The sequence below is a fragment of the Misgurnus anguillicaudatus genome, chromosome 21 (genome assembly GCF_027580225.2).
Source record: "Misgurnus anguillicaudatus chromosome 21, ASM2758022v2, whole genome shotgun sequence".
NCBI classification, from domain to species: Eukaryota; Metazoa; Chordata; class Actinopteri; order Cypriniformes; family Cobitidae; genus Misgurnus; species Misgurnus anguillicaudatus.
Genome location: NC_073357.2, coordinates 4278997 through 4306185, shown reverse-complemented (window position 1 = coordinate 4306185; position 27189 = coordinate 4278997). Strand labels below are relative to the sequence as shown.

Below are 27189 nucleotides of genomic sequence, written 5' to 3'. Positions count from 1 at the left end.
TCTGTCCTTTAAAGCTGTAAAACAATGTTTATTAGGTTCAGGAAAATAAACCAAAGCTAAACAGGAAAAGGTCAGGAACTGCTGGGGGCGTAGCGAGTCGCGACGTCACTGCGTGACGTGTTGTACCACGCGGGCACATTGTTAGGGAGTGTCATCAAAATGTTTTGTTCCAAAGTAATATTTATCTATCCTATCTGTGGATCTTAACAGAAAATAAGCGCATTTGTCTTTGTTTCATCTCGTAGAAAAGCATTGATGAAACACAAAGACATAAAGCGACGTCCCTACCCATTTTGCCATACCGTGAACATTCATAATTTCGCCACGATCCCTACATTTTACGAAACACTGGCGCGGGAAGGTTCGTGACATGCGAGTCACTCTGTTAGCAAAGTTGTGAAAATTTTAATTTAACCGAGCGTTTAATAACACGCAATTTCAACGACAAACTCTCAAAGTCATATATAACTATACGGTACACGTTTTCGATTTACATACGTTAAGTGTGATGACTGTTTGACTTAAATTAAGCTCTTTTTTCTGAGGCAGTCAGTCAGTGAAATGATTGTTTACAAAATGCATAGACTGATTTTTAGTAGTTTGTAACGTTACCATCTGTTATTCCACAGTTCAGTTATTCAACTGTGTACACAGCTCTAAGGTGAGCTGAGGAAATCGACTGTTATTCTCTTTATAATTTCCATATAATCTCATCTGAAGTGAAGATGATGCGAAAGAAGAAGAGATCATCTGTTAAAGTGGATGAAGATTCAACACTTGACATTCCCAGTAAGTTTTAATGGTGACATCTGTACAGTTATCTCCTACTACTGTTTGTGTAGTACAGGAATGCAAATATTATTTAACGTATGCCTGTAAAATTTGTTTAACCTACAGTATTAACGTTAACTTTACATTTGCTACTGTGTAACGTTACAAGCAAAACAGCGGTGAGTTTTAACGTTATATCCAATAATGCAATGCGCTTTTCTATTGTAATCACACTACGTCATTGTTTGAAATAATTCATATACCGGGTAATGTTTTATGTACTATTATAAAAGTACTTCGTGTAAACCACATTCCCAGCGAATAATTTTTGGTTCCCAAAACGTTCCCCTAATGTTTCCAGAACGCTATTTTCCAAGGTTTGTTTTTGGTTAGCCAAGAAGTTTTGTTAATGAAAATCGAGCGTTATTTTTAAGTTAGTTTAACGTTTTCCTAATATTAGAATTTTGTCCCCAACGTTATTCTAAAGTTATTTTGGGATTATTTTAAAACTAGCCACCCCGCAACGTTATGGGAACGTTATTTTATGGTTGCAAAATAAAACCTAAATAGAACGTTCCCATAATGTTACTATTTAGTCACTCTATGTTTGCTGGGTTGGTAAGTTACTGTATTCAAATCTGTCCTGGTACATTTAGATGTATGTGTCATATGTATTACTGAACTTAATGGTTTGTCTTTATTCAGAGTCAAAAAAGACCAAAACCAGTGAACGACCTACAAAATCTTCGGTAAAAGAGTCGAACCCAAATTCGATCTTTGTTCAGCTACTCAGAGAATCCGGGGTCACTTTGACACCTGCCAACACGGCTAATGAAATTGGTAAGATGATGGATGGGAAAGTATATAACTATACAATATACAATGCAGGTGATATCATATGATAAACATACATTATGCAATTTGTTGTGTTTCAATTATGTCTATTTTCATTATAACAGCTGTAGACCAAGTTATATTTCAGAAGCGACTCCAGCAGCGTCTACGGAAGAATCCCAGATTCCCCAATGTGAGAAATGGCAAATAAATTGCACAATATTAATAAAGGAAGCTTACAGTATTCATATTTACAGTGATGGTTTATTGTATAGATTCTTCAGGAGTTTATATCTGGGCTGGAAACATACATTGAAGATCCAGAGAGTTTCAGGAACTGCCTGCTTCCCTGTGTGCCAGCTGCTCAGCAGGATAACAAGTAACTTTTTTAAAGGGCACATATTATGCAAAACCCATTTTTACAATGTTTTTGGACATAAATGTGTGTTGGCAGTGTGTGAACACAACCACCCTACAAGGAAAAAAATAAACTCACCCCTTTTTTATTCCACATTACAATAAAGCAGATTTTCTTATTAATGTGACATCATACTGATAAATACCCGACCACGGCCACTGACTGACTAACATTTATTTTACCCAAAACCTTTTCTAAATGTGTTCGTTAGCACATTGTAGCGCTAATGCGGTTGAAGATACTGTTGTCTGTATATGAATCAGATTTTTTTTAACCAAAAGCACTCACTGTCTAGGCACATTCTATAGGTGTGTACACACCAGATGCGAATGGAGCGTTATGTTTGAGTTATTTACATGTTGAGTCAATGCAAAGACGCGATATACATCCTGCGGCACAAACTGTATCTGCCGTAACTCGTGATTTGCGCTGCAGGATGTCTATCAACTCGTGAGTTGAAAAATCTGAACTTTGGTGCATATTTGCGCCGTGTTAACCAATTAGGAATTTGCTTAAGTAGTGAAGTGATTACGATGTAGCAAGAAGGCGGCAGAAATACGAAACTTCAATGGAGGACAAAATCATTGTCGTTGTATGTGGACACCCGCAGCTGTACAACACATCTTCTTACTTTTATAGAAACAGGAATTAAAAGGATCTTTGCTTGGAAGAAAGTGAGTGAGGACGTCGGACAATCTGATAAGTTGTAAAAAAACTTTTTTTTTTAAATCTCAATTTGAGCTCTATATATACATATTGTGACTACAAGCTAATTAAAACCAGCAAATTTAAAGTTTTCGCTTCTGAATTTCACACACGATTAAGCGAGTTAACTCAAATGTTCAAGCGCCCAACTATGTGCGTGTAGCGCGATTTATTCGCGTCTGGTGTGAACGCACAGTAAGTCTTGTATTACATTTTGTAAAAATTGGCATAATATGTCCCCTTTAAGAGAAACTAGTTTTTCATTGTAATGAAATTTATTTATATTTCTCATGGTTTTCTCCAAATATCAGTTCTGGCTCATATCAGGAGAGTCTGGTGCGCTTGTTGCTTGGAATAGAGATGTTGCAGGTAAAATATATCAATACACCTGTGGCATACTTTCACAGATCATGAACCACACAAGAGAAAACTAAGTCATGTTATTTTTTTCTTTTTCATATATTTAGACCCTGGTCATAAACACTTTGTTTGAAAAGCTTCCAGAGTTCATGTTTGAGGGGTAAATGTTTATAAAGTCTGCATTGTTGTTGTCCATTACATATATTTACATTTTGCCTTTTTAAATCTTAATAGTGTGTAACCATTATAACAATAACAATGTAGCACATGTTATGATTGTCACATAATCACTGAGTATAATATTCTCCGTTACAGTGTGACGCAGGATGGACTCAATGTTCCTCGTCTCATTATAAATCAGTTAAAGTGGCTGGACAGAATCATAGACTGCAAGGTACTCTCATATCCACAAAAAAATTGGTCGCAGAGGTCCTCATCATAGCACAAGAAGTTGATAATATTTAGTTACTGACATAACAGATGTTATATTGCAGGCTGTTTTAATCCCATTACTGTTCAGTGCTTTAAGTTCTGTAATGTCTGCCCTGTGTGTTTGTCTGTGTAGGATTTGGGGAGTAAACTGATGGAGATGGTGTCTGTGGCTCCGTTGGAAATCCAGCGGGACATTATCACCAGTCTTCCAGAGATACTTGAGGACTCCCAGCATGGAGACATGGCCAGAGAACTGAAGTACGTCAACGTTATCTGAGCTTGCTGCTGGTGATTCAGTTCCTGTTCATGTGTTTAACCCAGACAAAGTTGCTTTATCTTATCGGCTGGCTTGTTTGGGTCTGTGATATTAAGTAATTGTGGTTGTGATTAGGATGTGATGTTTACTATAATCTTGTATGTGGTGCTTATATTATATATTGTTTTTTACAGTGTTTTACTCCAGCAGAACACTCAGCTCACTGTGCCCATATTGGATTCATTGTCTAGCCTGAATCTCGGATCTGCATTACTCTCAGAGGTACATGACCTTAAATGCCCGTTCACACTAAAATGATAACATTCAAGATTAAGAGAATACCAATATTGCCTGGATTGCATTATAAAGGTGCATGTAAACGTAGTGAGTGCAACCAGTCTAAAACTTACCATCAGCCCTAGTAAAAACAAAAGAAGTGATCTCATGCTTTCTCTGTCTGTCAGGTGCGTGAAGCGGTGATGAGAACTCTCTGTGCTGTACAGTTGGAGGATCTTGCTGTTGTCGTGAAGTTCATCCTTCACTCCATCTCTACTTCTGATGCTAATGAGGTCAGACCTGTGATCCAGTGTGATCCACTCCTGCTCATGTTGTTCTGTGGTTTAGCTCATCAAAGGTCTTTAAGGGGCTTTTTTCACCGGGTATTAAGATCAATCTGATCAGAAGTGGACGAGAGAGACATTTCATCTACACCGGGGCCGTTTCTCAATGTCAAGGATAATTCCTTGGCAGGACTAGTCCTTCCAATTCATTTCCTGCAGAGGCTAGGTGAGGCTCCTCTTAAGAATTGGAGAACACATAAATGGGACATGCTAGCAGGTGCATGTTGTTGTGTCGTTGCGTTAATGAAATGTGTGCTTTTGGCGTTGCGCGCATAGGATTGTGGGTGATTTCAGTGTGCGAAGAGCGCGAAGGATACACATATACATCCATTCCTGTATATGGGATATTTCTCGAACAAGGACTCAGTCCTTGGCTCAAATTCCGAGGATCCTCGACATTGGAACAGTCCTTCGACGGATGTCGATGACGTAGCAAGGATCCTTCCTTGACATTGAGAAACGGCTCCGGAATTTAAATCAGTCTCTTTTGTCCACTTTTGACTAGGGGTGTGACGGTCATTATATAACCATGAGACCGACGGTTATAGTTGAACACCGTCATTAGAACTCTATAACCGCCAAAACCGTGTTATTAAAATATATATATATTTTATTTTTTTAATAAGAATTTTTAAATACTTAATAAAAACAACAGTCTGTGTTACACGCCCCCTCACGTTCTCACACCTTGAAAAATACAGAGCGGAGCAGACACTGACAACGCGCTGACATACATGACAAAGCAGGTTACTTTTCGGTTACTTTTGAGATTAAACATATTAAACAAAGTCTCACCTTTCAAATCATCTCTTCCTCATAGTTAATTTAAAGCATCGAATAAACATGAATGACCATGAGAAGGAATGTTGTTTTAACTGCGGAAAGGCGTCAGTACACTCTGCTTTTCAAGTTCAAATCCTCCCATGCTAATCCACTAACTCACATTCTCTGCTAGTTGTCTTGCTGTTAATTTTAAAGAAACGTAGAGCAAGTAGCTAATCAGTGTCTAGTTTATTCAAACACCGGGTGAGCACTGTGCAGCGTGTCTGCGGAGAGCGTTTGCTGCGCCTGGCCATTGTGCTTTTACACCGGCTGCGTTTAATAACAATCCCAAGTTCACATTACTTTCTTTTACCTGCATTTATGAGCAAAACCTCTTCAATACGCTTTTAAATACACATTGTTTTCGTGCTCTTCTGGTCCGTGTAATGACAGATATTGACACAATTACAGACATAAAAAGCCCAAATGCACAAATCTGTTTCTTTTAAAATGGATGATAGATGAGAGAGTGGCAGCGCAGTCTTCTGGCAACAGTGTTTTTTTTATATATATTTATATATATATTTCATTGCTTTCTGTTAAATTGTTCAAAGTTATTACTGTTTAAAACACACTTGGCATCACATTAGTGATTTTATGGTAAAATGACACTTTCCCGTCAATCCACGAGCATTTAAACGAGCAAAACGCCCCCCACAGACGGTTATGTTACAAACCGTCACATTTGACTCACTTCATAACCGTCATCACCAATTCTGAAACCGGCACACCCCTACTTTTGACCATTTTTGTCCTGATTACTTGAGGGGGTGGTCTGTCGAGACTGTCGGCGAGTCCCTCTGCTTTCATTTAAATGCGAGCGGGAGAAATGACGGGGTTAAATTGACGTGAACTAATATTATGTCAGATTCCGCTGCTTGTGTTGTAAGTAAACATGCTGCACAATATTTTGTACATGTATATTTAAAAGCTTTCTTTTAATATTTCAATGCAATTGATGAAATAAGATCACGCAACTTTCACAAGCTCGCAAAATGCAACCAATTGAAAGATGCTGAGAGCAGCCGCTTTAGTTTTATTAATGAAATCCTAAAGATAGCGCTATCTTTAGGCTTTCATTGTTACACTTGTTTGTTCGCGCTAGAAGTCAGAAACAATGTAAAACATTGTGCTCTGTACATCACATTAAATAAATGAGTGGAGAGTAGGCGGTCTCTTGTGGCTGTTCGAACACATTCGACCACATACGCGTTTACACCACAAAAACTATCTGGTCGAAAGTGTTTTTTGATCTCTGAATGTGGTCGAAAGTGGACGAGCTCAAAATGTTTTACACCTCGTTTACACCTGTCTTTAGCGTCGTCCACTTGTGATCCGATCGACGAAAATGCACCGGGTGTAAACATTCCCTAAGTTTACTTCAAAAGATTAGTTTGGAGACTTAACTCTGCAAGGATACATTTAGATAAGACAGATTACAGGTTTTATTTTATGTCTTTATTATAATTTTTCTTTCCTGAGAAAAAGGAATATCCTAATTTGTTAATGCTTGTGGTAATTTTGCTCATGTTGTGTTGCTGATCATCAGGTGGTGTGTGACCTGCGTAAGAAGCTGGAGTTGGAGCAGTGCGTTTTGCCGGCCATCCTGCAGGCCTCTCAGAGCACCAAAAAAAATGCAGGGTGAGATTTCCTAGTGGTCCAGGTGTTTGTGTGTTCATCACTTGCAGTGTGTGTGTTCAACATTCAATGGATGGCTTAAATGCAAAGGTCACATTCCAAGTATGGGTTATAATACATTGGCTGTGAAGTGAGTATTTGCTAATCAAAACACATTAATTAAAGGGCTTGCACATTTAAAGCACGAAACTGCGGCGTGTAAGTGTAATCATCTGTTGGTGTGGATGCTAATATGTAAGGAATAATTGATAACAGGCTGTTGAATTATTCGAAAATAATCCACACCCAAGATGATGCATTATTTTCAACATTGCTAAGCCATCGCTCTGGTGGTTATTTTTAGACATTTGACAGGTTAGGTGTCCGTTTATCGAAAAATAATGTATACCTTTAGAACATTTCTCAACCATTTAATATAAAGCATTCAACAGCCCCATGGTATAAAGTTTATATAGTGTAAAATGACTTTTATTCTTAAATGTCACATTTTTGTATTGGTCCTCTAGTGTCCCATCAAGCAGCAGCGGTCAGGACAGTGTGGCACTGATTCTGGAAGTCATAAAGTCAGCGATTCGCTTCCAGAAGACCATCTCAGAGGCCTGGCTTAAGGTCAGCCCAGAGGTCTTCACTGTCCTTACATTAAATTTAAATCATTATTATTTAATTTACTGTTAATTTTGTTTGCAGGCCATAGAGAATGTTGATGAGCCAGAGGACCATAAGGTGTGATTTGTTTGTCATTGACATGTAAAGAAAATATTTTACACCTGATCATCGACAATAAAATTGAATGCTACCTGTTACGTTTATCAGGTGATAGATCTGTTGGTGCTCCTCATTCTTCACTCCACTAATGCAAACCACAGCAAACGGGATGCTGAGAGAGTGCTGAGGGTCAAAGTTCGCAAGTCCCTGATTCAGGAGACCCTCCTGCAGAAGACCTTCAAGAGTCACGCTCAGGTCAGTGCTGTCCTGCTTTCAGTTACGCTTTATGATTAAAGATGCAAGTGCCTCAAATGTACATTTGTGCTATAGGTCTACTTTCTGACTGGTGACAGACTGCTATTTCAAGGGTTGTCACATTAGGAATGTACCAGCAGAATAGTCAGCTAGTTTAACTATTGTGCTTTTTGTGTTGTAACTGTGTTGTGCAGGTGATGCGGGGTTATTTCTCCTCGATTCTGGCTCTAGCTCAAGGCCTTTTGCGTTCTTCAGACTGTTGTGTGGTGCCTTTTGGAGGTCACTTGTACAAACAAGCTTTCACTGCCTTTGACTCCTACTGCAAGCAGGTAAGATGCGTCAAAGATACATAATACTAACTGCACTGGTATTGATATGAATAGGGTAGATCGCAACAGTCAGTATGGGTGCTCTAATCCCACCTTCCAGGAAAAACAGCCAATCTTCAACCGTTAAAGAAATTCTTCGGGGAAGGGACTTTGCGCATTGCTTCGGCAAGACCTGGAGGTGTTGCAGATGTGGCTTTGCAGTGCGGGACTTCCTTAAAAAGACTTTTTATGCGTACACACATAACCACCTACTTTGACATTTAAATCCCTTAAAAGAAACAACTAGTAGTTGTTAACTAGTGTTGTCAAAAAGGTTTTTGATACCAAGTCGGTAATAAAAAATAAAAGTAAGTCACTTGAATTTCCCAGTGTTAGGAGCAAACTTGCTTGCTTTCATATTTCCACAACACAGATGTTGATTGGCCCCAATACTGATCTTTGCGGGACATCCTTAGAAACAACAGCAGTGTATAACAAACAGTTTTAACTAGGGATGTTAACAATTAATCGATCTTCGATTAATTGTCGATAAGAATTTACTCGATAAAACTTAACGATTGTTGAAAAACAAGATCATGCACGTGTGTGCGGCGCCTGCGCAAAGCACATACAGTCGGAGAAAAAAAATTAAGCGAGCGCGCAAAAGTTAAACTACTAGCTATGATCACAACGATGCTCGATGCCAAGCACACGCATGTGCTTTATAACGTTATGCGAGACGAGGCTGGCTGGCTGCCAACGCAACGAAATTACATCCGCAGTGGATCTGACAGGGTCCGACGCAGAAAATGCAAATACGTTTAGGATACTGAAAGCAAAGACCCTCTTCGGGGAAGCCTGCAAGATTAGCATAGCAACGCTGCAGAGAAGGAGACCAGAAGCCGTTTTTAATGAACAGATTAAAATGTCATCTTAAATTATGGCAAGAAACTGTCAAATGTAAACTGTAACTGACTGTCGTTACACCCTGAATGGCCGCAACATATATCACTGATCATCATTATTGACTGGCTGAGGCGCTGCGTGTTTTCTAATGGAAGGTTGGCATCTCCGTAATATAAGCATCTTTGCTGAAAGTACGTCTAAGCTGAGGTGACGACGAGAAAAGTGCCCTTCGTGTGCTTCTTGGATATAGTTACAAACAGTGTATCAACGACTCGGAAAGCGAGGTAAACAACTTGATAAATAACACTTGATGATAATAAAACTGTTATTTTGACATGGACTTTCATGCGTCTGTTGCAGAGTGCCCATTTGAGGCGGAGTTATACACTGTGTCTAATAGTCATTATGACGTAATTATTTCATTACGAGATAAGTTTAAATTGATGATTTTATCAAAACAACAACTACATTGACTCATTTTACAATTCCACTAGCATGTTATTTAGACAAAATAAAATCTTTTAATTCGCGTGAGGAAGCTGTCGTTTTTATGCACACTTTTATGTCATTGGCTGTATGCCACTGCAGTGAAGGCTTATTGCACTATTACTGTTAACGATTATTCGATTGATTGATCGTTAATTTAAATGATCATCGAATATGGGAAATTGCATAAATTGACATCCCTAGTTTTAACAAACAAGTGAAATTTCTCAAATCATTTCTTTACACTTATATACTCAAGATGTTTTTGTGTGGAGCACAAAAGAAGCTCCACGCTGCTCTCTTTTGTACACTGAAAGTGGATGGGGAGTTCAGCTGTCAAGTACCATTAAGCTCGACAGTTACCATACACTTTTGTTGTTGTGTAAAGAGTCTCTTGACATTCTGCTAGCTAACCTGCTTTGTGTTTCTTAGAATAATGTAGAATCTTGTTTGTTTTGACATGAAGGTGAATAGATGATGACAGACTTGTATGTGATGCTATAATTGTATTGTGTCATGTGTGTTGTATAGGAGGTTGTGGGTTCTCTGGTCACACATGCGTGTAGTGGTGTTGCTGGGGAGGTGGATGTAGCTCTTGAACTTCTCTGTGAGCTGGTGTCTCAGAAACCGGCAGAGATGAGACAATTCACTGTTTTTGTGAAGGTATGTAGGACGCCTATAACACCTGTCCAGTCAAACTCTTACGTTGATTATTATCTTTATCCTTTAGCTGGCTTGTTACCCGTTTAACCCATTTATGGGTTTTTTGGCAGGGTATTTTGGACTACATGGATAACCTGACCTCACAGCAGATTAGACGTCTCTTTCATCTGCTGAGCCACCTGGCGTTTGGACAAGAGCAGCAAGGAGGAAACATCCAGGTTAGAGACATTTATGTACCCCGTGTTTAATGTGCGGGGTACACTAGAAGAATGTGTTTTGTTGGAGCAATCGGATACTTTCTTGCTGTTTGCTATTGTGGACCACAAGTTTTACTTTTCCTGCACAATGGCAGTGTGGGAGGGATGGTACGAGGAAACCTGTTCACCTGGATGTTAAAGAAAACCCTTTTTTTCTCTCCAGGATGATATGCACATTGTGATTCGTAAGCAGCTGTCCAGCACGGTGCCCAAGTATAAGCGTATTGGTATAATCGGAGCAGTCATGATGGTGGGCAGTATGGGGACCTGCAGGTAAACTCTACAATTCAGACACCATCAGCAAAAAGCAGATATTTCTGTGGTCTTCATCTTTGGCTTTCTTCTTTTCTTGTTTATGTAGAAACTGCCCCGCTGACTCTCAAGGTGGAACGCTGCCCAAAGAAACTCACAGACAGGTGAGTGAGATGATCTGACGGTTTATATGATGTTTGTGGATGTAGATGTGTGTTTTGGCATGTGTTATATGTGTGTGTTTGTAGGTGATGGCTCTGTTGGAGCTGGTACGCTCATGCAGTGAGAGTTCACCTGAAGCTGCTGCTCTCTATTATGATGAGCTGGCCAACCTTCTGCAGACGTGCAAACTGGACCCTCTAGTGCAGGTGTGTCTCCACCACCATTACCCTTTAAAGTGATAGTTTACCAAAACTAAAACCTACCCTGCTGTCATATGTCTTCAGGCGGGGATCGGGAAGAGGGTGTGAGAGGATTTTCAGGACGACTTCATTGTTGATCTAGGACCAGAGATATCAGGGTGAGTAACCACAGTGGATCTGAACATAGGGCTGGGCGATTTGACCTAAAATCAAAACCTCGGTTAATCTAACATTTGACATCGGTTACGATTAATAAATGATTATTTTTTTGCCTCATAGTTCACTGACAAGGTTGGAAAGTTTAGGGCACACCTTAAATCAGCCTGCAATGCAATTATTCACATTTTTCCCCAAAATAACTGCATTACTGAAAAATATTAAATAGACTTAACTCTATGCAGATGTTGCATGTCATTATGTACAATTGATGAAACTTTCAGAATGGGAAGTTATGAACCAAAGAATCGTACAACCCCCATGACTAATTATAGACATAAGATACATACATAATAAGTTGTATCCAGATAGCATATTGTAATGAGATGAGTAGGGCAAAATACATACTTGGACTGTATCCTTTACACGTTTCTTGTATTCAATCCATTTTTTCTTAACTGGGCACTGATGTCTAAGCCATTTATTCTCATCTGTAATGCTTTTGCAGGGAACTACACTAACCTTTTCCACTGGTGGCACTTGCGCTACCAACTTTTTCAGTTACTGGCGCAAAATATGATTTGGTCGCACATATTTTTTTCAAGTTATATTAAGGCGCTCTGGTTAATAATGAACAATAATGAAACTGTATTGCATACAGATATGCTTTTTATTTTACTTGCCATCTTTTAAACCACATGCCGCCTTGTTTTCTTAAACGTTGCAGTCAGTGTTTCCCACAGATCTGAAATTTACTTGGTGGTGGTAACCAGTAAAAAGGGCAATCATTACCCACTGACAAATAATGGTCTACTATACATATGACGAAGAACTAATAATGTGTGACACAACACAATACTTTGATTTATTGAAAATTAATATTAATTTCACATTATATTTCATTAATCTAAACACTCCAAACTTTCTTTGCCATTAACAAAGCTGACACTGTTTGTCAAAGCACCACGAAAACACTTACTGTTTTTGCACTGATATATGAAGCAATTACCCAGCTAGAAATAAAAAGTTCTAAGAACGTTCCCTGAAAGTTCCCGAATGTTCCCAAAAACATTCTGCCAACGTTAACAGCGGCTAGTTTTTTTTAAGTTCTAGGAACGTTTCTGTTGTCTGAACGTTAGAGTAATGTTACATTTTACCATTTTAAACGTTATGACAATGTCATGTTTTAATGTTCACACAATGTTTAAAACAACAGCTGTTTATTATATTGACTTGTTTAATTGTTATGTAAATGATATAGAAACATTGCATTTTATTATTTTATAAAACATTATTTCTGAATGTTCAGTAAATATATTGCTGTAGAAAACACAATTCACTTGCTGGGTTTGGATGTCGATGTTTGTTTCATGTTAAGTCACCCTTATTGTGATTAGTGTTTGTTCTAGTTGGTCCCCTGACACTTGACTTTCTGCTCGCCAGCACTTTCCTGGTTGTGTTAACTTCGTGCTAATGCACCACATTTGCCATGAACATGCCAAGTTAATAGTGTTATTCTGTGGCTGTTGGTACATAATGGCAAAGATCATCACCTAATTCATTCACCAATCAAAAGTTCATTCTCTGTCAAAAATGTAAATGAGATCCAGCACCCTCACAGCAGTTTGTCATTAAGGAGTTTTAGAAACTTTGGACAACAAATACCTGCTGTATAACCGGGATGCACAAACATCAAGAATCAGACCACGAATCTCAACCATGGTGACAATCAAATGAAAAACTTCATGCTGCAATGCATGCTGGGTATCAACAAATTACAAACCTCATTCAGGACTCCCAGCACGCACTGCAGCATGGATAAATAAGGATTTTTTAAACAATTTTATTTGTCACCATGGTTGAGATTCATAGTCTGGTTCTTGATGTTTGGGCGTCCCAGCTGTATAGCGGATATGTTTTGTCCAAAGTTTCTAAAACTCCTTAATGACAAACTGCTGTGAAAGAGCTGGATCTCATTTACATTATTGGCAGAAAATAAACTTTTGATTAGTAAATGAATTGGGTGATGATCTTTACAGTTGTGCCAACTGCCACAGAAATACATTAATAACTTTTCGTGGCAAATGTGGTGCATTACCACAAAGGTAACACAACCAGGAAAAAACTAGTAGGCAAAAAGTCAAGTGTCAAGAGACCAACTAAAACAAACACTAATCACAATAAGGGTGACTTAAAATGAAACATCAACATCTAAACCTAGTAAGTGAATTGGGTTTTCTGCAGCAATGTATTTGCTGCATACAGAAATAATGTTTTATAAAATAATAAAATGCAATGTTTCTTTATAATTTACATAACAATTAAACAAGTCAATATATTAAACAGCTGTTGTTTTAAACATTGTGTGAACATTAGAACATGACATTGTCATACTCATAACGTTTAAAAATGGTAAAATGTAACGTTACTCTAACGTTCAGACAACAGAAACATTCTTAGAACTTAAAAAAAACTAGCCGCTTTTGGCGTTGGCAGAGTGTTTTTGGGAACATTCGGGAGCTTTCGGGGAACGTTCTTGGAGCTTTTTATTTCTAGCTGGGTAGACCCCTTTTATCAAACTCAATATAATACAATACTATGTATAGTATATTAATAGACAGTGCAGGTCTATAGATTATAAATGTGACTGATGTTATGACTGATGTTATAATGGTAATAATTTCTATTAAATAGGCACTTTTACTGCTTCTGCTCTATCTTTCTATTTCTCTCTTGCCGATTTAAAAAGCTTAATCCACTTATTATTTCAATAATATCATTCCACTTATTTTATTTTCAAATCTACTTGCTGTCCCGGTGACAAACTTTACATTGCTTTGCTCGTTTAGTGCAATGGGCTTGACATTAGCACTGCTTTTTTGCTACAATCTGTGCAAACTTAATATGGATATGGTTTTAGAAAATATATGGTTTATTAATAATAAGATTATTAAAAACATGTGAGAAAGAAAACGCAGCGCGTGGTCGTAACAAGAACCATCGCCATAGAAACCGAAGGCACGCTAAACTGCACTCGAGCTTTAGCGCGGTAGCGCTCATGGCCGTTTTCCGATCGACTCGGGTTATAAACTCAATATTAATCAGACTTGGGACCCAAAGTAATTAAACTAAGACCTAACCGGACCCGACAGACCATTTAAAATATAAACCCGGAACCATACGGGTCCCGCGTCCTCAGTGAAGAAAGACCTCTGCTCAAGTTCAGAAACATGGAAGACACTGCGCTTGCGTCGCGTGGCACCCAATTCATTGAGAAACAGCTGAGCACGCAAACGCACACTGATGGGGAGAGACACGACGTGCTTTCACGCAAAATGAAGCCAACGTGTTGATGGCTCAGAGCACGTTATAAAACGTATTCTTAAAATCCACATTTATGTTTTAATAAATGCTCATAGTAAATCATAGCATATTGTCTAAAACATTAGGTAGCACATTTGCGACCCATTAAAAATTAGGGTCGCAACGGCAGTTCAAAAGGTCGCATATGCGACCATTTTGGTCGCAGTGTAGCTCCCTGTTTTGGTGTTAATGTAGACTAGAAGTTCTCCCGTTCTCTCTCTCCGTCATCTCTGAAGTGTCTAATTAAACTCACGCGGGCGCGTCTTTTCGCGGTTTTGAGTGAGTGAGATGTGATGACATTACCCGGGCTGCTTAGAGACCCATCGGTAGATTAAACTGAGCGCGTGTGCGGTAAAAACCCGATCGCGCATTCCGTATTTTTGTCACAGGTGCCTGCACATTCGCGAGTACTTCTTTAAAAAAGTACTGTGCTTCTTTTGGGCACTAGATGATCCTGCTGCTCAGTTAAACAGTGTTTGAGTTCTCCTCCATGTTTCGCTGTCCCACTGACAGGACGGGGCGGAGTTACGCAACATCACACGCAGCAGTTTGTTTTTAAAGGGAAAGTATTAACAGGATTAAAAACCGAAATAACCGACATGATAAAATAATGTCGGTTAGAGGTTCTGAATTTCGGTTTCGGTTATTTTTCGATTAATCGCCCAGCCCTATCTGAACATAATATTTGAGCAATTCCAGCGTTATGAATGTAGGTTTGCAAAGGGGCTGAAAGCTTCTGGTAAATTTCCGACACTTTCCATGGGAACTTAATCTTGGGAATTTTGGAAAATTGGAAACTTAGCGAAAATTTATGGGAATTTACAGGAATTTATGGGGTCCATTAAAGTCCATTAAAATGAGAAAAATCCTGGAATGTTTTCCTCAAAAAAACATAATTTCTTCTCGACTAAACAAAGAAAGACATCAACATTTTGGATGACATGGTGGTGAGTAAATAATCTGGATTTTTTTTAAGAAAATTGACTAATTCTTTAATTCCCATATATTCCTGTTAATTCCCATGAAAAGTTTCCACCCTTAAAAAATTCCCAGAATTTTGCAACACTATATGGATGTGACATTTGCAGTCAAAACATGAAATATAAATTCTTAGAATGAATTTATTAACCATATATTGAAACATCTGTTCATATTTTCCTAAACCCTTGATGATAGAGTGCAGACATAAAAAAATAGTCTATATGTTTTCCGTTATAGGTGATGGAAATAAACATGCATTATGGACGTGAAAGTTTTTGGAGACAACATACTTTGTAGTAATTCGGTGAATTTAAAGGCACAAACCAGAAGCAATAATAAACAAATGGAAAAGGGATGGCTCTTCAAAGAACAAATAATATTTATTTTTATGCACATTTATGAGGTAGAAACGGCGTTATGAATGTAACATTTTAATTGTTATGGACGTAACAATTCTGCAGTTTGCCTTTGCTTAAAGGTGCAGTGTGTAAGTTTTAGCAGCATCTAGTGGTGAGATTGCGAATTGCAACCAACGGCTCAGCCCACTGCTCACCTCTCGCTTTTGAAACAGAGAAGCTACTGTAGCCACCACCGGAAAAAACATGTCATCGTCGGAGACAAAAATGTTTGTCCGTTAAGGGCTTTTGTAGAAACGCTGTGGCAAAAAATGGCGACTTCTACGTAAGGGGACCCTCGTGCATGTAGATAAAAACATCTTATTCTAAGGTAATAAAAACATAATGATTGATTATAAAAAGGTCTTTATAAACCCATGATAATGTAGTTTTGTATATTATATTGCATTTCTGTCAAGAGATCCTTTTAAAAATTACACACTGCACCTTTAACAATCGAAAATAATAGTTAAAAAAGGCATTAAAAACCTTAACAGTGACTTTGCATGGGGTTTAACATTTGATATACCAGAATGGTTAAAAACTTTGGTTAAAAACTTTGCTTTTCATAATAAGGTTGACATTAGGGCTGCACGTTAAATCCGTAAAGCATCTCATTAGTAAAGCCGGTTCCTTGATTAGTAGTAAATCAAGATCACCTGCTTTCAGATGGTAGTTCACTGACAAGTTGGGCCATATCGCATTCTTTATCACAGGTGATACTGAATGCAAAATATCCCTGATTGTCAGAGAACTACAGCTTTGTGTAGCAAATGATGCAGATGATGGCGATTATGAACTATATGATTTTTGTAACATGGACATAATAATAATAAAGTTGTCTTGACTTTTGCCTGTGTCCTGTTTTAGTTCATTTGTGTTTCCGGCATCTGTGATGTATAGTCTGGATGAGGAAGAGAGTCAGGGAGGAATCGCCATCAATCTCCTGCCTTTGATGTCTCAAGACCAACAGAACAAATCAGATACGACACAAACAGCTGGAGAAAAGAAAGAGAGGTCAGTACACATTCATATACCTGACACAAAATACAGTACAAGTTTATAACCACGTTTTATTTGGTAGCAAAACTAAACAAGATCTTTTACAGTGTTGTCAACATGCAGAAATCTCTCTCTGTATCTCTCAGGCGTGTGTCTCCTCTTTGTCTTTTCTCCTTTTTCCGCCTGCTGAGGTTGTGTGAGGAAGTACAGCATGACGGAGATCTGGAAGAGATTGATGCACTTTTAGGTCAGATCTGCTTTATTTATATGTCTATATTTATATTAATTTTTACGGTTTTAATTATTAAGGTTTGTGTGTATGTTTCAGGTTGTCCTCTGGTCCTGACGGATATGGAGGTGATGGATAAGATGGAGAGTTTGTCCAAAACTGAGAGAGAGTTTCTCTGTTCTCTGCTCTTTTACACCATCAACTGGTTCAGAGAGGTCTGTACATATCCACATTTATTACATATGTGTTTGTAAAGCATGTTAATACAAATATATGAAATGTTTTGTTCGTGTATGTAGGTGATAAATGCCTTCTGCAGACAGAAAGATGCTGAGATGAAGATGAAGGTTGTAAATCGTATTCAGAACATCACCTACCTTCAGAGTTTACTACAGATGGGTTTAGCAGGTACCAGAGAGATTACTAAACAATGTTGTCAAATCCTTCTCTTACTTTAGCTTCATTGTATTATACATATTTAATCAATATATATAATATGCAGGCTATTTATACATTTAGCATTTTGTGTGAAATCTTTGGTGGAAGAAAGTTTATGCTGTTGTTGTTTGTGTTGTGTCAGCCACACCGGGCTACGTTCCTCCTCAGGCTAACTTTGATGGAGATCGTGTTGAGGGGATCGTACCTTCTTCAATCGCTCCACCAAAGAAAGTAAAGAAGGGTAAATCAGCTTCACTTCACATACTTCACTTTCCACGGCAGTATTTTTTTTTAAGTTGCCAGCCAGCACCAGCATTTTTTGATTTTCACAAAATTTTAAAAGGACATTCCACTTTTTTTTGAAAATATGCTCATTTTTCAGCTCCCCTAGAGTCAAACACCTGACTCCCACCGTCCTGCAATCCATTCAGCCGATCTCCGGGTCTAGCGCTAGCACTATTAGCATAGCTTAGCACAATCCATTGAATCTGATTAGACCATTAGCATCACGCTAAAAATATAACCACAGAGTTTTACGCAGTGCCCGAAAATAGTCCCCTGCTATTGAAAGTAACCAAGGGGACTATTTTCGGGCAGTGCATAATATCACTACGCCTGCTGTAGCCATGTTACAACAGCAAAGTTTTTGGTTATTACGCCAGTTTGAGAGTATAGTTTTTAGTCATATCTGCCTAGAAAATCGCAACTTTTAATTTTCTGTCTGTCTTAATAGACGATGTAACTACAGAAGAGTCAAGTTTTAAATAGGAAAAATATCTAAACTCCTTGGCTATTTTTTGCGCGATGCCAATGGTCCAATCAAACTCAATGGACTGTGCCAAGCCATGCCAAAAGTGCTAGTGCCAGAGCCGGAGACCAGCCGAATGGATTCCAAAACGGTAAAAATCAAATGTTTAAATCTAGAGCAGTGGTTCTCAAACTGGGGCCGGGGCCGCGAGATGGTGCCAGGGGGCCCTAGTTTTATCACATTTTATAAAATACATTAATTTATAATGATTTCTGTGTAATTAAACCTAAAAAAAATAAGGCTACTAACCAACAGCACTACTTTGTATAATATGTTTTGTTTAATTAAAATAATACATTTTAGAGCACATTTGTCATAAATTTTCTTTGGTGGGGCCGCGAAGGAATGCACGCACACTGAAAAAGTTTAAGAACCACTGATCTAGAGGACAAAATTGACATATTTTCCAAAAAAGTGGAATGTCCCTTAAATGCCTTTGAGAAAATTTTCTTCTGTAAATATATAAAAATACAATAACAAATGAAAGAACAGACCCTCATCCTGTATTCATTTTTTCTCTTTTTATCACTTCTCAAATATTTCTTCAAAAATAAAAAAATTTTGAGCAATAAGTTGAGATAATTGCATTTTTGTAAAAGACTTTTGTTAAGAGATCAGATTCAGAACGATCCTTTTTACTTACACAGAGTTTTGGATGAGTGGATGCTTCATCCGTTTATCGTTACCCTAATCAATTCGGGCATTTTGTTTTTTCTTTTCCCGCCATCATTTTTTTTTTAAGTTGCTTGCCAGCACCAGCATTTTCCATGATTTTCACAAAAGTTTAATGCCCTCCAGAAAATGTTCTTTAAATATATGAACATACAATATATCACATGAAAGAATAGACCCTCTGTTTCATCCTATCTTTATTTGTTATTTTTTATCGCTCTCACATATGAGTAGGTTTCTTCAAAAATTCAACATTTTGAGCAAAAAATCCAATTTTTGTGAAGAGATCAGATTCAGAACGATCCTCAAAACGTACACGGACATGCAGCTGTTTGCCCTAGGTTGATACTTCAGGGTTTATAAGTTGCAATCACCTGGTGGATAATATCGGTATTACGGATTGCCGGAAATACCCGTCATTGGCAGGAAAGCGTTTCTCTTAATTGACACGTTAACTCATCAATGGCAGGAAAAGAGTTAAATTGAAGATGGATTAAAATTAATAAAAGTGTTTTTTACCCAGTCCTAGTAGACACAATGTTTTTGTAAGCAGTTTTTATCTCTTTGTATGTGTTTGGGCTCAGCTGGGAAGAAGAGGAAGGCGTCAGTGAATAAGAACTCTTCGGCTGATAAATCTGACCTGGAAGGAGCAGCAGAGGCAGATGAGTCCCAGCAGGTAACTTGTGTTAAATTATACCAGAATATTTTAGATGTCTCTTCACTTAAAACACCTGTTTCAGCTTGTTAGTGTATTATTATGGGATAAAGGTTTGTTTGACTTCAGTTGCACTGCGTAGACGGATCAGCATATGACATCACAGGATTAATCAAGCAGGATAATTGCCCAAAACTAATATTTATAAAGAACATAAAGACATAACGTTCTTTCATTTACTTCATTCAAATATATTGAGATTGTTTGTCACTAGCATTTTACACTTTCAAATGATGAATTCATTACCATTTGATAAACAATGCAAATGTTGTATTGTGACAGGACCATCCAGAGAAAGAGGGCGAGAAGGAGAAAGAGAAGGAGGGCACATCAGGGGTCAGCCTGTCTTCCTATTGGCCATTCTTTAGAGAGCTGGACGTCGAAGCTTTGAGCATGTTACAGTGTGGTCTTCTGTCACGATCTCTACTGGACACTGAGCTACACAGTAAAGTAAATCAACACTGTACTTTCGGTTTCTAGTACATGTGCATACTTTCCTTCTTTACAAAATGTTCGGTTTGTTCTCATATGCTTTTGTTTTGTATGTATAGATCAGAGAAGAAGTGCAGTTAGGTCCTGCAGAGTTGCACTTCCTGTTAGAGGACATGTGGCGTAAGCTGGACTTCAGTTTGGCTTCTCCAGCCAAAAAGGCACCATTTCTCAAAGTATAAACACCATGTGATTTGTCTATGATTTGTTGTGAATAAATGATATTATAAAGATGATCTATAATCATGATTTGTTGTGTCTCTCTAGAGTAAGACAGACAGAACTGTGGGATTTTCTCACCTGCAGCAGAAAAACGCTAAAGAAATCGTCACCTGTTGCATTGAGCTGCTGCCCACATTGTGCACACACCTGGAGAACTGCCACAATCATTTTCAGGTACATTCTGTACATTTCTCATGACCGTCTTTCATAACATTACAGTAGACAATGTTCGTTATGGTCGGATAACCCAATCCCATAATGGACCGCAATTGAAAATAGGAACTGGGATTGTTGCATTTATTGCTATTTGAATTCCTAATGTTCACACGCATTAATTCCAGCACATTTGTTTGAATGTGTTTGTCCACACAGACTCTGCTGTCGGAGAATCAGGGTGTTGTTGATGCCTCCGGTGTGGATGTGAAGGAACAGCAGCTGATGTCTTCAGCCTATCAACTTCTACTGCAGGTGCTACACACCACATTCAGCTGGTGAGACCAAAAACACTTCAGTCTGTCTTTTTCTTTCTCTGGATAATTTATGTGTTTAGAAACAATTTTCAAGATTATCTTTACAGGGACTTTAAATGATTTACATTAAAACACTTCTGGTACTCACAACCCACTTGTCAACTTCACCAACTGCTTGCCTGGTTGTTGGTAAAGCCATATAATCTGCTGTTTGTCTGCAGGGCTGGATTCTCTGGTACAGAGCATCGTGTTTTGCTGAAGAAAGCTCTGAGAGTTCTGGCTAGTCGACTAAAGGAAGAAGAGACTGACCTGGTTCTGGATCAGCTCAGCAGGTGAGATCAGTGCTCATACGTGAGCTTCTGATAAGTTAGGAGTTTGCATTCCAACCATAGACTGTATAAAACATGGACGTAGTGTCCGTGAAGTCAACCGTAGGTTTCTGAAGAGCATTTTTTAAGCCTAAAGTAGGCAGAGCCGGCCATTGCCATCTTGGCAGTGCGTCACTCTCAGAAGACCAAAACCATGGGTTACAAATAAGAACCCCCTTACAGTTGACATAAAGGGCAAATAGACCAAAACAACCAGGTTTACCAGGTTGTAAACATTTATTTATGCTGTAAATGGAGCCAGTCTCTAGTGGCCAGTCGATGAATTGCAGTTTAGGTCACTTCCGTGTTGGATTCAAGAGAGACCTGAAGGTTGCCCCTTTATTGTAACGTTTTGTCGTGTTTTTTATACTCAGGCACGCTTTTCAGTATCTGCAGAACTTCAGAAGTTCACTACCCAGTCTGACCACAGCCCTGTGTCTCACCCAGCTGCTCATTGTGCTGGCCCAGTTTGGAGGATCAAACCACAGGACCTACAGAGAGCAGATCTGTGCGTTTGCTATATAGTACTGTTTACTCTCAACATATTGGGTTTATATACTGTACAATGGTCATAAAACCATTCAGATGAATACATATCTGAGTTTTATTAGACAGCACAGTGGCAAACAAACTGATACCTACAAACCAATGATGCTAACTTTCTTTTTTTAGACATTTTGTTATTGTGATTTTTAAGGTATATATAATGTAAGTCAGTTTTCTTTAAGTTCACCAGTAACATCTGAAAACCAGCAATAAACATACCACTTTATATGCTGTAAATAGATTTTTAAAATACATGGCTTATGGAAATAATTTTAGATTTTACTTTGTAAACCTGACCTACCCCTCCCCAAACATACTTCTAAACTAAAAAAAGTATTTGAAATGTCCACATTGTAAATTACATAAGATTTTGTTGGTTTTTATTTTCATGTGTAATGCATTGATTTTGAATGCTATTGTTTTCCCAGCATCCCTGGCGAGGCATTTCTTGTGTCAGGAGTGGGTTACAGCGAGTGGAGAGAGAGAGCGAGGAAACAAATACAATGAGGCTCTTCAAACCCTTCTCGGGTATCTTATGAGTTACACACACAAGCACTGACGTTAATTTTAGATCAGGACAGCATTTACTGTTATTATAAGTCCCTCAAGAAAAACGTGATTATGCGATCGCATGATTCAATGCATAATCAGCCAAAGTCCGCATATGCGGGGGCTACATTTTTTTTAATATGCTGCACTTTCACCGCATAAGTTGCGGGGCTTGCATGATTTCATAATCCTCGCATCTTTGTAGCACATATATGTCATGTATGTCTTAGCATGGAGGTTGAAAATTTTTGAATTTACGTCACACATGTGCAGCCATGTATCCTGTTGCCATGGAAATGTTAGGAAGTGATGTAATTACGTGACGTGAACCTCAATGAAATGCAAACAGTTTTTGCATGTTCCCGCAATTTTATAAAATAAAATTGCATAAATATCCCGCATATTCTATCGCATTTTTTAAGAAAATGTGCCGCAAGATCAAGGATTTTTGCCTGCAACAATCACAAAAAAACTGTTTTTCTGGAAGGACTGTATTATACAGCTAATCTAATATCCTGCATTATATAAGATAAAATTTTTGTATTAAATCTTACAAATCTAATACTAAAATATGAAGAGTTTAGATGCAAAAGCAAAAATTAGACAGTGATATTGACTGAATGCTCTTGGCGTGTACATTAAATACTTTCACTTCAAATCTGCTTAATCCCGCATGAATATGTTAAACGTCAAGACAATTTTTCCTTTAAGTGCATGGAAAAATAATTGAATGAACAATGGTGCATGTGGGTCAGGTTGTAATTTGTTTACCCAGTTACAGGTGGTTTACAGAATACATTAGAATATTGGCAGAATTTGAAAAACTTACCTTTATTCATGAAAGAAGGGAAAAGAGATTTTTGCATGCAATTAGAGGGTTTTGCAGCGAAAGACAATTTTTTTTAATATCAATAAAATGACTATAGTGACATTTGTGAAAATAAGGCATTTTAATTACTGACACATAACCTTTTTTTTGCCATTAAAGTTAAATTAATTAATTTTCATTTACAAGAAAACGACAAGATGCACTTAGAGGGTTTTGCATCTGAGCTCTTCGCTTAAGTTACACTCAATTTTGATTGTTGCTTAAAGTTTTTTTCAGTTTTTTTTCTCGACAATACACATTTCAAGTGAAATTGTGTCATGTAAGATAGATGGATTATTTCTGGAGGTGTCCTATATCATATTTTGTTTCAATACTCTTCGGTTGTAGTATTTATTTGGAGCATACCGATGATGTCCTGAAGGCCGTGGAGGAGATCGCAGGTGAGGGAGTTCCAGAGCTGATGAATGCCGCTAAAGACGCCAGCTCACGCAGCTGGCCCACACTCAACAGGTACAGAATATCTCTGATGTTTCACTCATCTGCTGACACAAGGAGCGACGGTGATGTTTCTAATGTTGCTCACCTTATAGACAGACCTTCCTAGTGTACTACAAGAGCCTGATGGCAGAGCTCGAGAAAGCTGTACGCAAGATTCCTCCCAGCAAACCGGCCGATAACAGAGAGGTGAGAGCGTCAATGATAAAAAAAGTGTAGAGCATGTATTTCTCCTAAACTAATGAATCCAATCTGTTGGTTTTGTCAGGTACAAAGTGAGAAACTGCTGACGTGGAATCTAGCCGTGCGTGATTTCCACATTCTCATGAACCTGGTTAAGGTATAGAGGCCTTCACATCTGTCATGCGATCCCTTTATAGCTCTATTAAGGTCTTCTACCACACTGCTGATTGTGATTGTTAAAACAGTGATGACCGATGAACAATCCCAGCAGTCTGTGTGTGTTCCTTAAAGTGTATTTGTTTGTTATTGGCACAGGTGTTTGACAGTAGACCCGTACTTACAGTGTGTTTGAAGGTAAGATTATCCATGTGTATGAATATCTGCTTATGATGATAATGTACAAGCTTTTGGGTAGAATTAACCAGTCAGTCAGTGGCTGTGGGTGGGGCTTTATCAGTGTGATGTCACATTAACAAAAGAATAAAAAAATCATCACACACTGCCAACACATTTATGTCCATCACCTTATAAAAGTGGCACCTTCCCTACTGAAAAATCTAGCTAAGACCAGCATAAGCTGGTGAGCTGGTTTTAGCTGGTGTAGAAAGCTGGTTTTGCTGTGTTTTGGTCACTTTTTAAGCTGGTCTAGCTGGAGATAGCTGGTCAGGCTGGAAGACCAGCTGGTCCAGCAGCATGACCAGCTTTGTCAGACTGGGAGGACCAGCGTAAACCACTGTAAACCAGCTACCAGCTTATGCTGGTCTTAGCTGGATTTTTCAGTAGGGTTATTTTGCATAATATGTGTCCTTTAATTCTTTGATCTTCTCATTTAGTATGGTCGTCTTTTTCTGGAGTCATTTCTTAAGCTTGGAATGCCTCTGCTCGACTACAGCTTTAAAAAACATAAGGTATTTCTATTTTATTTCAACTTAAATAATGTCACACAAGATCCTATACATTTCATCAATTTATGTATTTCCTGAGATTCGAACACATGACCTTACGGTTGCTAGCACGTTTAACCAGTTAGGCAACAAGAGCATTCATCCTGTTTTATCCAACATACTATCCTGAGGGCTCTACCCGAGCTCTAAAACACAAACCTTGAGCGTTTTAATCATTGCACACTGATGGATCTTCTCAGGAGGATGTTCAGAGTCTCCTGAAGACTTTTCAGCTCAGTACAAGACAACTCCATCACATGTGTGGTCATTCAAAGGTAAACAGGTCATTTCCAATGAAACAACATGCTAACCTTTACAAACATACAATAGCATCTCTTAATGGAAGCACTGCTTGACTGTTCTCAGATAAGGCAAGATACGGGGCTGACCAATCACGTGCCGGCTTTGAAGAAAAGTCTGGAGCAGTTTGTTTATCGTGTGAAGGCCATGCTCGCTCTGAATCACTGCCAGGAGGCCTTCTGGCTGGGGAACCTGAAGAACAGAGATCTAAAGGTGAGCGCTGTGGCCCGTTGAGCCTTGGTGCTCATGTGGGCAATAAGAGTTTGAGGCTGGCCCTTTAGTCTCTTCACTTCTCCCTGTATTTTTGTACTGTTTACTGACACAGATTATATGTTTGGTTTTCAGGGTGAAGAGATTCTCTCACAGAGGTCACAGGTCGCTAATGAGCAAGAAGAAGAAACATCTCAAGTTCAGAGCGACAGTGAGGTATAAAACACAAGTCGTGGGGCTATAAATAAGAGTTAACAAGTGTAATGAGTGCATGCTTTTAAAGGCCACCTATTATGCCAATTTTTACAAAATGTAATATGAGTCTCAGGTGTGCCTGTAAAGTTTTGGCTCAAAATACCCCACACAGATTGTTTATTATAGTATGTCCAAAATTATCCTATTTGATTGGGAGCTAAAAAACGCTGTTTTCATGTGTGTACCTTTAAATGCAAATGAGCTCTTCGCTCCCTTACAAACAGACTGTGAGCGCTTTTGGTTAAAAATAGATACAATTCCTGTGAATACAGTCTGAGACAATAATATTTTTAGCTACAAGGTGCTATAAAACACATTTTAAAAAGCTTTTGGGTCAAATTAACCAGTCTGTGGCCATGGGCGGAGCTTTGTTTGTGTGATGTCACATTAACAAGAGAATTAAAACAGCATATCTAATGGGACTGCTTTGATTTAATGGAGATTAAAAAAGGAGAGGGTGAATTTTTACCATCGTAGAGTGGTTGTGTTCACACACATTTATGTACAAACATCTTGTAAAAGTGGATTTAGGTGCCCTTTAAAAGCCACTGTACTCCACCTTAGTGCATTTGACATACTAGTTTCATAGTACTGTGATTTGGCATCCACTTCCATACAAATTTTTTTCAGGACAGATAGTATGCACACTGGGATACTTCCTCATTCTATTAATGAGGTTGCCCCCTGCATTTAGAAAATAAAAAGACATCTAACACGCATATCAACAATCAGCGAAAAACCATTAAAAGAAGTTAAATGTAGTTTTGTGATCATTTTCTTAAAATTTTAATTAAGTTTGTTTTTGTACAGGAGAGTGAAACTGACGAGAAAACTGATCAGCAGCCAGAGGATGATGATGAGGAGGAGGAATCAGATTAAAATAAAATAAAAATTATTTGTTCATTTACATAAGCACGTAATCCATACACTATTATTACCTTCCATGTTATAAGGTATTTCTTTCATTTGTGGTTTTTATTTAAAAGCAAAAATTAATAAAATACACTTTATCTGGTTTAAGTTGCGTAATGTTCATTCATCTAACACAAGGACTCAATTATTATAAAAGCAGCTTTCACATAAATGCTTAAAAATTCATATTATTTACATCAAATATATCCTGCTACTGTGACATGTTAGATGGAAACCAAAACACTGTCTGTGTAATACTGTCTTAAGGGTCGTTCACGTTATGGACGATAACTATAAAAATAAAATCATTCTGTATTAAAGAGTATAGCGGCGTTAACAACACAACTATATTGAGAAAGATACACGGATTGATATCGTTGGGATCACTTTCGCATCGTGTTTCTTTTTAAATAATGAACGATAAGCTATTGGCAGCCAATCAGATCTGTTTGAATTTAAAGTGCTTGCGTATTTGAAATGACAGACGACACTGATGAAGCCCTTTGCTGAGGTCCATAACATAACATTACCTCAGGTATCCAGCGCTCTTGCAGTGAAATTGACTAGGTAATGTTTTTATTTTACTACAATGACTACGGCAATAGATA

At 38.2% G+C, this 27189-nt stretch overlaps 1 protein-coding gene across 1 annotated transcript; it reads left to right on the top strand.

Moving 5' to 3' along the window:
• The first annotated feature begins 710 nt into the window (after positions 1–710).
• fancd2 (FA complementation group D2) lies at positions 711–26689 on the top strand. Its single transcript, XM_055173747.2, is given in 43 exon segments — positions 711–789; positions 1477–1611; positions 1731–1798; positions 1881–1984; positions 3040–3097; positions 3196–3248; positions 3404–3482; positions 3654–3778; positions 3971–4058; positions 4241–4345; positions 6768–6859; positions 7363–7465; positions 7544–7579; positions 7670–7816; positions 8011–8145; positions 10048–10179; positions 10290–10397; positions 10600–10709; positions 10798–10852; positions 10937–11056; positions 11135–11208; positions 16816–16962; positions 17094–17194; positions 17276–17391; positions 17476–17584; positions 17757–17855; positions 19679–19770; positions 20092–20259; positions 20361–20474; positions 20566–20694; positions 20893–21011; positions 21212–21322; positions 21733–21866; positions 22333–22432; positions 23670–23792; positions 23873–23966; positions 24046–24117; positions 24276–24314; positions 24794–24868; positions 25105–25179; positions 25271–25417; positions 25550–25630; positions 26480–26689. Coding segments are annotated over 43 exon segments (4305 nt in total). The 5' UTR covers positions 711–725; the 3' UTR covers positions 26549–26689.
• The last annotated feature ends 500 nt before the right edge of the window (positions 26690–27189 follow it).